The 14,213-nt window shown below is 43.4% G+C and overlaps 1 protein-coding gene across 2 annotated transcripts in view; it reads left to right on the top strand.

The window, feature by feature from the left end:
- The window catches only part of TMEM209 (transmembrane protein 209), a 49,370-nt gene extending 36,579 nt beyond the window's left edge, over nt 1–12,791 (top strand). For both annotated transcript variants that reach the window (XM_067469374.1, XM_067469375.1), the window contains exons 13-15: nt 868–965; nt 7,053–7,126; nt 11,962–12,791. In XM_067469374.1, the coding sequence (XP_067325475.1) occupies nt 868–965; nt 7,053–7,126; nt 11,962–12,016 (227 nt within the window). In that variant the 3' untranslated portion in view covers nt 12,017–12,791. The remainder of the gene's footprint in view (nt 1–867; nt 966–7,052; nt 7,127–11,961) is intronic.
- The last annotated feature ends 1,422 nt before the right edge of the window (nt 12,792–14,213 follow it).

The following is a 14,213-nucleotide window of genomic DNA, read 5'->3' as shown; positions in this document are numbered from 1 at the left end:
TAGATCAGTAGGTATCACTTTGGTGGGAACAGGCAAAATGATGCTCTAAGCAGTCATGCTGGCCACACAACCAGGAGGTGTCTATGGACACAGTCTCCTCGGCTTGGAAATGGAGAAAGAGCACCTCCCCAATGCTGGAGATGAGCACTGCCTCCAGACCTGGAAATGAAAGGAGAAGGCTTTGCCTTTATCTGTGTATTTGTCTCATTGTATGTCATTGTAATCAAGGCATTGAATGTTTGCCTGTGTTTGTTTATATATTGTAATCCACTCACAGTCTCCTTGGGGGAAAGGGCGGAATATAAATAAAGTGTTATTATTATATACTAGCTGTCCCCTGCCACACTTTGCTGTGGCCCAGTCTGTGTATATGTATTTGTGTGTGTATATGTGTATATATATCTGTGTATATATGTGGTTTGGCGCATGCATTATTATGTTGTTGGTTTTTTTGGTTTTTAAGTCTCTTCCGCTGTGTTTTTCAGTGTTTTTATGAGTGACTAGCCGTCCCATGCCACACGTTGCTGTGGCCCAGTATGTGTATATGTGTTTTGTGTGTGTATGTATGTATATATGTGTATATATGTGGTTTTACAGATGTGTTGTAATGTATTTTTTTTATTATTTTTTGGTCTCTTCTGTGTTTTCCAGTGTTTTTATGAGTGATGGTCACTTGCTGGCCTGATAGGTATATGGAAGTGTTTATTTGTATGGAGCCTTGTATGGAGCCTGGAGCCACACGAAGCTGTCAGTCCTGGCAGTTGTCTGTTATTGCTTCTATTTCACATTTTATGGTACTTTCAAAAGTGAAGCAGGGAGGGCGCAATGGATTTCAATGAACTAAAACCATGGATTTGTTCCCCACAGACGTTTCCAATGAGAACTTGTTCTGCATCTACCAGAGCAGCGTCAACCCGCCCCATTACGAACTTGTTTACCAACGACAAGTCTACAATCTGCCCAAGGTAAGGATGGGACCGCTTGGTAGGGACTCCTCCCAGAACAGTGGAAAAACCCAGGCTGAAAATGGTGTCAAAAGCTTCCAGGGAGGCCCCCACTGAGTGGAAACTTTGCTTATGTATACTAAGTGGATATTTCCATGAAATTTCCACACGTCTTTGCCTGAGGGCTTGCAAAGGGTGTTTCTAACATCATAGGGGTGTTTCTGCTTCTTTGCTGGAGTGAAAACCACTCTTCATCTCAGAAAACTGGGATTGGTGGATGTTCTGACATGTAACTGGGACACGCAAGAGATTTGGCTGTTAAAGATGCTGACCATAGAATCATAGAATCATAGAATCAAAGAGTTGGAAGAGACCTCATGGGCCATCCAGTCCAACCCCATTCTGCCAAGAAGCAGGAATATTGCATTCAAATCACCCCTGACAAATGGCCATCCAGTCTCTGCTTAAAAGCTTCCAAAGAAGGAGCCTCCACCACACTCTGGGGCAGAGAGTTCCACTGCTGAATGGCTCTCACAGTCAGGAAGTTCTTCCTCATGTTCAGATGGAATCTCCTCTCTTGTAGTTTGAAGCCATTGTTCCGCGTCCTAGTCTCCAGGGAAGCAGAAAACAAGCTTGCTCCCTCCTCCCTGTGGCTTCCTCTCACATATTTATACATGGCTATCATATCTCCTCTCAGCCTTCTCTTCTTCAGGCTAAACATGCCCAGTTCCCTAAGCCGCTCCTCATAGGGCTTGTTCTCCAGACCCTTGATCATTTGAGTCGCCCTCCTCTGGACACATTCCAGCTTTTCAATATCTCTCTTGAATTGTGGTGCCCAGAATTGGACACAATATTCCAGGTGTGGTCTAACCAAAGCGGAATAGAGGGGTAGCATTACTTCCTTAGATCTAGACACTATGCTCCTCTTGATGCAGGCCAAAATCCCATTGGCTTTTTTTTGCCGCCACATCACATTGTTGGCTCATGTTTAACTTGTTGTCCACGTACTGCTCTCGAGCCAGGCGTCCCCCATTCTGTATCTTTGCATTTCATTTTTTCTGCCAAAGTGGAGTATCTTGCATTTGTCACTGTTGAACTTCATTTTGTTAATTTTGGCCAATCATCTCTCTAATCTGTCAAGATCGTTTTGAATTCTGCTCCTGTCCTCTGGACTATTGGCTATCCCTCCCAATTTGGTGTCGTCTGCAAACTTGATGATCATGCCTTCTAGCCCTTCATCTAAGTCATTATCCCATCCTTATCCCATTCTTAAAAGAATACGCCCATTCCCTTCCCCCTTTTTATTATTTTCCCTCATGCATTCCCATTATAAAGCTGCAGATAGTAGTCGCATGCATTTGGGGTAAACATTGATTCATTACACTCCATGCAGTCATGCTGGCCACATGACCTTGGAGGTGTTTACGGACAACGCCGGCTCTTTGGCTTCAAAATGGAGATGAGCACCAACCCCCAGAGCCAGACACTACTGGACTTAATGTCAGGGGAAAACCTTTACCTTTTACCTTGATTCATTTTCTGTCCTGGCTTTTGGTGGGGGCCTCAATCCATTTTTACTGAGCCTCCCGAAATCGAGAGGGCAGATATTTGTTTTCGGTGCCGAAAGACCCATTTTCTTTTGGCCCATTATTGACGGGGAGGCTTCCCACCCAGGCTTCCCTTCCCAGCGTGCATTTTTGGATGGGGTTTGCCTCTCCTTCATGTGGGGAGTCGAAGGGTTCCCTGGCTGGGGCTGAAGACCCATCGTGTTTGCTGCCGGTGGTCTTGGCCTGCAGCCAAGTGCCGAGTAAGCAGCAACGCTTCTTACTTATCACTTGGCTGCAAGCCCTGGCAGGCCCGGCGCTTTGGGCCTACACACGTGGCAATTGATCCGAAAAGCAGGCTTGGAGCCGGTACCCATTCCCACTTGCCTTTTGTATTGAGTTTATTTTCGTTTCAGGAGGGGCCTTCCTGTTCCGTGCCCTCTGAATGGACGGAACGAAACGAAAACACAAATCAAATGGATGATACAGATACCGGGCCCGTGACTAGCAGATAGTATCTATCCTCCACGACCTTCTGGCAAAAAAAGCCAGTCAATTGTGGGCTAGGCAAAACGAGAGTTAGGTGGATCTATAATTGGTTAAGCATACGAACTCAGAGGGTATTTATTATTTATTTATCTTGTCAGTATCAACCAGACAATTGTATTGCATTTTAAACAAATTTTTAACAAACAGACAAAACACAAAGTTTGCAAGCTTGGTAGTTGATTAGATGTCCTTTGACCAGTATCTGGCCCCTTGCAGTGCCTTTGGTGTTGCTGCAAGAATGTCCTCCCTTGTGCATGTGGCAGGGCTCAGATTGCATTGCAGCAGGTGGTCAGTGGTGTGCTCTTCTCCACACTCGCATGTCGTGGATTCCACTTTGTGGCCCCATTTCTTGAGGTTGGCTCTGCATCTCGTGGTGCCAGAGCGCAGTCTGTTCAGCACCTTCCAAGTTGCCCAGTCCTTTGTGTGCCCATGGGGGAGTCTCTCATTTGGTATCAGCCATTGGTTGAGATTCTGGGTTTGAGCCTGCCACTTTTGGACTCTCGCTTGCTGAGGTGTTCCAGCGAGTGTCTCTGTAGATCTTAGAAAACTATTTCTTGATTTAAGTCGTTGACGTGCTGGCTGATACCCAAACAGGGGATGAACTGGAGATGTCTCTGCCTTGGCCCTATCACTATTGCCTGCAACTTCCCAGTGGATGTCAGGTGGTGCAATACCGGCTAAGCAGTGTAATTTCTCCAGCGGTGTAGGGCGCAGGCACCCTGTGATAATGCGGCATGTCTCATTAAGAGCCACATCCACTCAGAGGGTAATTCTCCCCAATGCTCCCCCCCCCCCCCAATCCTGGAAATTTATTTATTTATTTATTTATTATTTCCTGCATTTGTAACCCGCTCTTCTCACCCCCGAGGGGGAAACAGGGCAGCCTCACAGCAAGCTGACACAATTATAAACATTCAACAATACAATTAAAAACATTAAACAATCTATTAAAACAGTTAGTTAAAAATAGTTAATTAAAACAGTCAACTAAAACAATCTTAAAGCATGCCAATTAAAATCCAAAACCAAGTCCAGGTCAATTCATTTTTGCGAGTTGCTTAAATCTTCTTCAATGGTCGAACGCTTGGTCCCATACCCAAGTCTTGAGTTTCCTTCTAAAAGACAGGAGGGAGGTGGCCAGTCTGATGTCCCTGGGGAGGGAATTCCACAGGCGGGGGGCCACTGCTGAGAAGGCCCTGTCCCTTGTCCCTTTCTTGCTACAAAGGAGATTCCATCTGAACATGAGGAAGAACTTTCTGACTGTGAGAGCTGTTCAGCAGTGGAACTTTCTGCCCCGGAGTGTGGTGGAGGCTCCTTCTCTGGAAGCTTTTAAACAGAGGCTGGATGGCCATCTGTCAGGGGTGCTTTGAATGCAATATTCCTGCTTCTTGGCAGAATGGGGTTGGACTGGATGGCCCAGGAGGTCTCTTCCAACTCTTGGATTCTATGATTCTATGGTGGTGGGATCGAGAGCAGGCCCTCTCCAGATGATCTTAGACTTCGTGATGGTTCGTAATAGGAGATACGTTCGGACAGGTAAACTGGGCCTGAACCGTTTGAACTGAGGAGAGAACTTAGGAGTAGAGTGCCAGAAACAGGGTTCCGTCCTGGGACCGGTTCTGTTCAGGATCTTCATTAATGACTTAGATGAAGGGTTAGAAGGCATGGTCATCATGTTTGCAGACGGGACCCAATGGGGAGGGAGAGCCAATACTCCAGAAGAGCAGCATTCAAAATGATTTTAAGAGATTTGAGAGGTGAAGGGCCAAAACTAACACAATGAAGTTCAACGGAGACAAATGCAAGAGACTCCACTTAGGCAGAAAAAAATAAAATGCAAAGAGACAGAATGGGGGACGATGAGGCCTGGCTCGAGAGCAGGACGTGTGGAAAATTTATTTATTTATTTATTTCAAACATTTATATTCCGCTCTTCTCACCCCAAAAGGGACTCAAGGCAGAGCACAGCATATATACGGCAAACATTCAATGCTGGGACACAAATTCTTATGAACATACATAAACATTAAAAACATTTATCAAAATATTAAAATACACCATTTAAAATGGTCCTAGTCATCCACGTCAAATCTAATTGGCCTGGTCATCTTTCCTATTGCCACTTTATTGCCCTGTCTCAAAAGCTTGGTCCCACAGCCAAGTTTTTACCATCCTCCTAAAGGACTGGAGGGAGGGGGCCTGATCTCACCAGGAAGGGAGTTCCATAGCTGGGGGGCAATCACCAAGAAGGCCCTGTCTCTTGTCCCCACCAATCATGCCTGTGACAATGGCGGGATGGAAAACAGGGCCTCCCTGGAGGATCTTAATCTCCGTGATGGTTCAAAAGGAAAGATGCGTTCGGACAGGTAATTTGGGCTGGGGCCGTTTAGGGCTTGTTAGGCCAAAGCCAGCACTTTGAATTGTGCCCAGTAGCACACTGGCAGCCAGTGGAGCTACGGTAACATGGGAGTTGTATGCTCCCTGTATGCCACCCCAGTTATTAACCTGGCTGCCTCTCGTTGGACTATTTGAAGCTTCCGAGCAGTCTTCAAAGGCAACCCCACATAGAGTGCATTGCAGTAGTCTATCTTTGATGTAATGAGAGCGTGGACCACCATGGTCAAGTCTGACTTCCCAAGGTATGGGCGCAGCTGGCGCACAAGTCTGAATTGTGTGAACACTCCCCTGGGATTCCTGGCTCAGTGATAAATCCAGGAGGACCCCCAAGCGGTGAACCTGTGCCTTCAAGGGGAGTGAGACCCCGTCCAGCACAGGTTGTGACCCTATACCCTGTTCGGCCTTGCAACTGACCAGCAGGACCTCTGTCTTGTCTGGATTCAACTTCAATTTGCTTGAAAGATAAGAAAATAAGATAAAATACAAGAAACAGTATAAATAAACACTTCAGAACAATATAAGATCTCAATATTTGAACACAGAAAGTTGTAGAGCTCCCCTGAAGTGTATTTCTTCCTTCATACAGACAAGTGCAAAGCAAACTGAGGAAAGTGATTATCCGTAGTGCTGGTGGGATGGATGCGGAGAGATTTGTATTGGAATGAAAGACCCATAAGAGACGTTGCCCCTCAAATACCCCACTTAGGATGTTAGGTTTGGGAGAATCATATTTGCAGGAAGGAAAATCAGTTTAGTATTGTCAACAGGAAGGACAGGAATGAGACATGCCGCATTATCACAGGGTGTCTGCGCCCTACACCACTGGAGAAATTACACTGCTTAGCCGGTATCGCACCACCTGACATCCGCCGGGAAGTAGCAGCCAATAGTGAAAGGACCAAGGCAGAGACATCTCCAGCTCATCCCGTTTGGGTATCAGCCAGCACGTCAACGACTTAAATCTATAAATAGTTTTCTTAGATCTACAGAGAAACTCAATGGAACACCCCAGCAAGCGAGAGTCCAAAAGTGGCAGGCTCAAACCCAGCACCTCAATCTGTGGGTGATACCAGATGAGAGACTCCCTCCTGGGCACACAGAAGACTGGGCGACTTGGAAGGCACTGAACAGACTGCGCTCTGGCCCCACGAGATGCAGAGCCAACCTCAAGAAATGGGGCCACAAAGTGGAATCCTCGGCATGCGAGTGTGGAAAAGAGCAAACCACTGACCACCTGCTGCAATGCAATCTGAGCCCTGCCACATGATGCACCATGGAGGACCTCCTTGCGGCAACACCAGAGGCACTCCAAGTGGCCAGAGACTGTTCAAAGGACATTTAATCAACTACCAAGCTTGCAAACTTTGTGTTTTGTCTGTTTGTTAAAATTTTGTTTAAAATGCAATACAATTGTCTGGTTGATACTGACAAGATAAATAAATAAAATTTGTGTTGGTTTTTTTTATCTGTTTGTTTGTTTTGTTCTGTTAGAAATGTAATACAATGTTCTGGTTGCGGATGACACGATAAATAAATAAAATAACAGGAAGGACATTTTGCCTGGTCTAAATGCAAAATGTGTGACTCTTCTCTTGTTCTTTTTCATTTCTGGATTTAGGGCAGAAACAACTTGTTCCACACTTTGCTCATGTTCCTGTACATCATAAAGACCAAGGAGTCTGGGATGCTGGGGTAGGTATCATGTCTTATATATGCTTCCATCCCCTAATCCAGTGCACCAACTGTGACCGCATCTCAGGAAGGCGGATCTGGCCAAAGTGGTCCGCACCTTAGTCACCTCTAGACTGGATTACTGCAATGCACTCTACGTGGGGCTGTCCTTGAAAACGGCCCGGAAATTTCAGGTGATCCAATGGCCAACTGGGGCTCCTTACAGGGAGCGGTCAACCCTCCTGTTCAAGGAGCTCCACTGGCTGCCGTTCATTTTCCGGACCCAATTCAAGGTGCAGGTGCTTACCTACAAAGCCCTGAATGGTTTGGAACCCGCCTACCTGCGTGACCGCATCTCTGTATACGAACCCACGCAATCTCTTAGATCATCTGGAGAGGCCCTGCTCTCGATCCCACCAGCCTCGCAGGCACGATTGGTGGGGACGAGAGGGAGGGCCCTTTCGGTGGTGGCCCCTCTGGAACTCACTCCCTAAAGACATCAGACAGTCCCCAACTCTGGCAGTCTTTAGGAGGAGCTTGAAGACGTGGCTGTTCCAGTGTGCTTTCCCAGAATAATGATCCCATAGCACTTTGTCCTCCAAGCACTTTACATTTCTTTAGGTCTGCTCGCATGGCCTTCCACAAATGCCACTATCACCTTTTCGTCCATGTCCCAGCATTATTTTAACTTTACATTTGGCCTTCCTACTGTTTTTAATTGCGTGTTGTCTTATTGCTAATGTTATATATTTTATTGTCTATGTTTTTTATTGCTTGTACTGTTGTTGTTGCTATTATTGCTTGTATTGTTGTATTTGGGCTCGGCCTCATGTAAGCCACACCGAGTCCCTTGGGGAGATGGTAGCGGGGTATAAATAAAGTATTATTATTATTATTATTATTATTATTATTATTATTTCTCAACCTTCCCCATGCCATGCCCCCTTAATACAGTTCCTCATGTGGTGGTGACCCCCAACCATAACATTTTCGTTGCTCCGTCTTAATTGTAGTTTTGCACCTGTTATGAATTGTAATGTAAATATCTGATATGCAGGATGTGTTTTCATTCACTGGACCAAATTTGGCACAAATACCAATATGCTCAAATTTGAATACTGGTGGGGGTTGGGAGGGGGATTGATTTAGTCATTTGGAAGTTGTAGTTGCTGGGATTTCTAGTTCACCTACAATCAAAGAGCATTCTGAACTCCACCAACAATGGAATTGAACCAAACATGGCACACAGAACTCCCATGACCAAGAGAAAATACTGGTTTGGTGGACATTGACCTTGAGTTTTGGAGTTGTAGTTCACCTACATCCAGACATCAAACAATGATGGATCTGGATCAAACTTGGCACGAATGCTCAATATGCCCAAATGTAAACACTGGTGAATGTTGGGGGAAATAGACCTTGACATTTGGGAGTTGTAGTTGCTGGGACAACTCCATGCTGCCTTGTTCTCAAGGACATGCCAGGCTGTTATCATCGCCTTGTTCAGTGAGAAGGATTGTTTTTATCAAATCAGCCCCATCAAAGAGGGCTCCTATAAGGGGAACTGAACAAAGGGGCTTTTCTTTCTTTCTTCAGCATCCTCTCCTGGTCTTTGTTGCTCTCTGTGACCCAATAATAATAATAATAATAATAATAATAATAATAATAATAATACAACTTTATTTGTACCCCGCTACCATCTCCCCAAGGGACTCGGTGCAGCTTACATGATGCCAAGCCCGCAGTACATCAATAAAACAAAGGCAATAACAAAATAATCCATACAAAACAGTAAAATAAATCTCAAAACAAAAATAAACAATAACAATGAACAATAACATACAAGCATTTAAAAACCTATGGCCAGGCTAAATGAAATAATTTAAAATTTAAGAAATAATGCTGGGCATGAACAAGGTAGGGTATAACTAGGATAGGGTTTTCAAAAAAAGATGAGGGCGCGCAGGTAATCCTAAATCAATGTTAAAGTGCATTTGAGGACATATTGCTAAGAGTTTTCCTTATTCTGGGAAGGCACACTGGAACAACCACGTTTTCAGGCGCCTCCTAAAGACTACCAGCATTGGGGCATGTCTGATGTCCTTGGGGAGTGAGTTCCAGAGTCTGGGGGCCACCACCGAAAAGGCCCTCTCCCTCGTCCCCACCAATCGCGCCTGCGAAAGAGGTGGGAGCGCGAGCAGGGCTTCTTCAGATAATCGAAGAGATCGTGTGAGTTCGTACACAGAAATGCAGTCACAGGTTGACCCAACAATATGTTTTGGAACATTTGCAATGAAGACCCACTACTGCTATTACCCTAAATGGGGAGGAGTTTTCTCATGCCATTGTTTGAAAACTATAAATAATTTGAATCTTTGTCATGGTTTAATATTTCAATATAATTTTGCAAATCCCACAGCAGTTGAATGCAAAACATTTTTGCATAGAAGTCTGCAGTTCCTGACAGTTATAGACTATATATATATGTGATTTTCTGGATGTTTTCTCATGTTGTCTCTCATAGTTGAGGTCGATTACAGGCCTCTCCCATCTTTTTAAGTGGGAGAACTTGTACAATTGGTATCTGACTAAATACTAATCACACACCGGGACTGTGGCGCAGCTGGCTGGGTGTCAGCTGCATTAAGATCACTTCTGACTAAAAAGTCATGAGTTCAAAGCCAGCCCAGGTTGGAGTGAGCTTCCAACCAATTGTGTAGCTTGTTGTCGACCTTTGCAACCCGAAAGACAGTTGCATCTGTCAAGTAGGAAAATTAGGTACCACCTATGTGTGGGAAGGCTAATTTAATTAATTTACGAGGCCATAAAAAAGACTCCAGCAAAAGCATGCGGGGAATGCGGAAAGTACTTCGTCAGTGTCGCAGATGGACGGTGAAGTGACAGCTCCCCTAGCAGCCAGAAAAGTTAAATAACCTCTGACTGTCTGTCTCTATCTGTTGTATGTCTTTGGCATTGAATGTTTGCCATATATGTGTACATTGTAATCTGCCCTGAGTCCCCTGCGGGGTGAGAAGAAGGGCGGAATATAAATACTGTAAATAAATAATAATAAATACCGTATATGCTCAAGTATAAGCCGACCCGAATATAAGCCGAGGCACCTAATTTTACCACAAAAAACTGGGAAAACGTTTTGACTCGAGTATAAGCTGAAGGTGAGAAATGTAGCTGCTACTGGTAATCATCAGGAGGTTAAATGTTTTTGGGTATTTACATAAAACTGTAATTTAAGATAGAATCATAGAATCAAAGAGTTGGAAGAGACCTCATGGGCCATCCAGTCCAACCCCATTCTGCCAAGAAGCAGGAATATTGCATTCAAATCACCCTTGACAGATGGCCATCCAGCCTCTGTTTAAAAGTTTCCAAAGAAGGAGCCTCCACCACACTCTGGGGCAGAGAGTTCCACTGCTGAACGGCTCTCCCAGTCAGGAAGTTCTTCCTCATGTTCAGATGGAATCTCCTCTCTTGTAGTTTGAAGCCATTGTTCCATTGCGTCCTAGTCTCCAGGGAAGCAGAAAACAAGCTTGCTCCCTCCTCCTCCCTGTGGCTTCCTCTCACATATTTATACATGGCTATCATATCTCCTATCAGCCTTCTCTTCTTCAGGCTAAACATGCCCAGCCCCTTAAGTTGCTCCTCATAGGGCTTGTTCTCCAGATAAGACTGCCCAACTCTGATTCAACCAGTATTCTAACCTCCTTCAATGTAAATGTGCTTACCTATTATCTATGATAGAATAAAATAATAATTGTAATAAAATAATAATAAAGTAAAAAATGGAAATTTAATTTAATATAGTAATAATAATGTAAGAAATGTAATAATAACAATAAAAGAGTAAAATAATAAATGTAATAAATATAATACAGTAAAATAATGTAAATGTCATAATAGAGTAAAATAATAAATGTAATAAAACTAATAATAGAGTAAAATAATGTAAATTCCGGCCCAGCCTACCTATCCGAACGCATCTCTTCCTACGAACCCTCCAGGAAGTTAAGATCATCTGAGGAGGCCCTGCTCTCAATCCCATCTGCTTCACAAGCACGTTTGGCGGGGACGAGGGACGGGGCCTTCTCTGTGGTGGCCCCTCGGCTGTGGAACTCCCTGCCTAGGGATAATAGATCAGCCCCCTCCCTCCTGACCTTTCGTAAGAGAGTGAAAACCTGGCTCTTCGAGCAGGCATTCGGAACCCCGGAATGGATAGTCAAGCTTGAGATGGAGAATGACCCATGGAACGGCCAAGATGATGAAACGGACGAGGATTGGAATTTTTGGAATTTTTTGTCTAAATGCACTTAATTGTTTTTGCTGTTGTATTGTATTGATGGCATCGAATTGTGCCGATATGTAGACCGCCCTGAGTCGCCTGCAGGCTGATATGGGCGGGATATAAATTATGTAAATAAATAAATGTAATAATAATAATAATAATAATAATAGAGTAAAATAATAAATGTAATAAAAATAATCCTAATAGCAGAGTAAAAAAATAAATAACCTTGACTCAAGTATAAGCCGAGGGGAGCTTTTTCAGCCTAAAAAAGGGGCTGAAAAACTAGGCTTATACTCGAGTATATACAGTATTTTTTTCCCCACTGTATGTGGCTTGTTGTGGAAACAAGGATTGGGGATAAAGCTTCAGGGGAGACCCCTTTTCCTCCTGGTAATGACTCTCCCAAGAGTGGTTTTCCCTTCTTGGGGGAAGATTCCTCTCACTTTCTGTTGTCTCACCCCTGTTCTTAACTAGGGAATTGTTTGTAAGTCAGATGTTTGTAACTCAGGGACAGCCTGTACTGATGAAGTGTGTATAAACTTATATGTTGCAGGCGTGTCAATCTGGGCTTATCCGGTGTGAACGTCCTGTGGATTTTTGGCGACTAGGTCACTTGGAAGTCGCTACAGAAGAACTCTTGTTGGACGGCGGAATAAAAACATCTCCATTGGAAAAAGAGAGAAGTTGGCAGCGCATTCCAATCTGCTGCCTTGTGAGCATGATTTGGGGATACAGCAAGAGTTCGAAACAAAACAAATAATGAAACACTGGAATGAATAGGAAATACTTTTTAATATAGATATGGAAGCATCCTGGTGTGCAAACATCACGAAGATCAAGGCGGGAAAGTTCCATTATTTCTAGATTGAAGGAACGGCAACTTTGGATATTAAAACAGCTACAAGGCAGAAGTGGCTTCTTGTAGAAAAATAATAAACTTTATTATGGGGAGAAATGGGGAGAAAAGAGGCCTTGGATGGAAAATATTTTTTGCCCAGAGACGGATGCATGAATGAATCTTACTGAACTGGATTTAGAGCATCCAACAAGAGTGTGAACTCACTGTTTTAATCAGAACAGAAGAAAGTGCGTCTTGCAAGGCCCACGGGGATAGGATAAACCAGGAATGTCCACGTTCTCCTGGTCAGAAAGGTATGTGCCTTCCATCAAGCGCACAAAAACCGCTTGGTGTGCTCTTATGTTTTTATAAAGGGACAGTACTATAGTTCTGCAGGTGTCGTTTCCTCTGCAAACACTGAGAATGGGACTCTCAAGAGGAAAATGTATTGTCGAAGGCTTTCATGGCCAGAATCACTGGGTTGTTGTGTGTTTTACGGGCTGTATGGCCATGTTCCAGAAGCATTCTCTCCTGACGTTTCGCCTGCATCTATGATAAACATCCTCTGAGGATGCCTGCCATAGAGGTAGGCAAAACGTCAGGAGAGAATGCCTCTGCAACATGGCCATACAGCCCGTAAAACACACAACAACCCAAAATAAATGTGGTTATTTTTAGGGGAAGGGCTGCGGCCACTCAACAGCAGGTCGGTCAGAGAAAAGAAAGCAGCACTGACTACATGAAAAGAGATAAAAGGGCATGTTTTAATTCTCAAGATTTTTGGCCTCAATTTTTGCAGTAATTTTTCTAAATCCTTGGAACAGGCTTTTCTTTTGTTTCAGACTGCATTGCAAATAATAGTAATAATAATAATACAAAGGTTTCCATGACTCTGTGACCCGAGCAGGTAGGCTGCTCCCTCTCATCCCAAAAAATATATGATTGCAAGAGATGATGCTGCCCATTGATTTAATACTATTAAATAGAAGCAGAGGTAGCTATTTTCACAAAATAAGTTTGGAAAAATATTTTTTCCGGGTGGATTCCCATTCCATTAGGTTACCAGCAGAATGAGTATAGTCCACCAGTAAGGTTTCCTGGCTAAGCTGATAGACATCTTGACACTGCGTCCTCTATATTAGGATCGAAATCTGGATATTGAGTCCTATATATTAAGATCGAAATCTGGGCATTGAGTCCAGTATATTAGGATAGAAATCTGGTTATTGAGTCCAATATATTGGGATCAAAATCTGGATATTGAGTTGTATATATTGGGGTAGAAACCTGGATATCGAATACTATATATTAAGATCAAAATCTGGATACTGAGTCCTATATATTGGAATAGAAATCTGGATACTGAGTCTTATATATTGGAATACAAGTTTGGATACTGAGTCCTATATAATGGGATAGAAGTCTGGATGTCGAGTCCTATATATTGGGATAGAAATCTGGAGATTGAGTCCTATATATTAAGATCGATATCTGGATACTGAGTCCTATTTATTGGGATCGAAATCTGGATATCGAGTCCTTTATATTAAGATTGAAATCTGAATACGCAGTCCTATATATTGGTATCAAAATCTGGTTATTGAGTCCAATATATTAGGATCGAAATCTGGATATTGAGTCGTACATATTGGGATAGAAATCTGGATATCAAGTCCTATATATTAAGATCGAAATCTAGATTCTGAGTCCTATATAATAGGATAGCAGTCTGGATATTGAGTCCTATATCTTGGAATCAAAATCTGGATGTACAGTCCTATATATTGAGAATTAAATCTGGAGATTGAGTCCTATATATTAAGATCAAAATCTGGATACTAAGTCCTATATATTGGGATGGAAATATATGGATATTGAGTTGTACATATTGGGGTCAAAATCTGCATATTGAGTCTTGTATATTAGGCGTGAAATCTGGATATTGAGTCATATATTGGGATCGAGAT

This window comes from Anolis sagrei, chromosome 5, assembly GCF_037176765.1.
Source record: "Anolis sagrei isolate rAnoSag1 chromosome 5, rAnoSag1.mat, whole genome shotgun sequence".
Taxonomy (NCBI): domain Eukaryota; kingdom Metazoa; phylum Chordata; class Lepidosauria; order Squamata; family Dactyloidae; genus Anolis; species Anolis sagrei.
The sequence above is the reverse complement of the archived record's forward strand: the minus strand, read 5'-3'. Positions and strand labels throughout refer to the sequence as shown.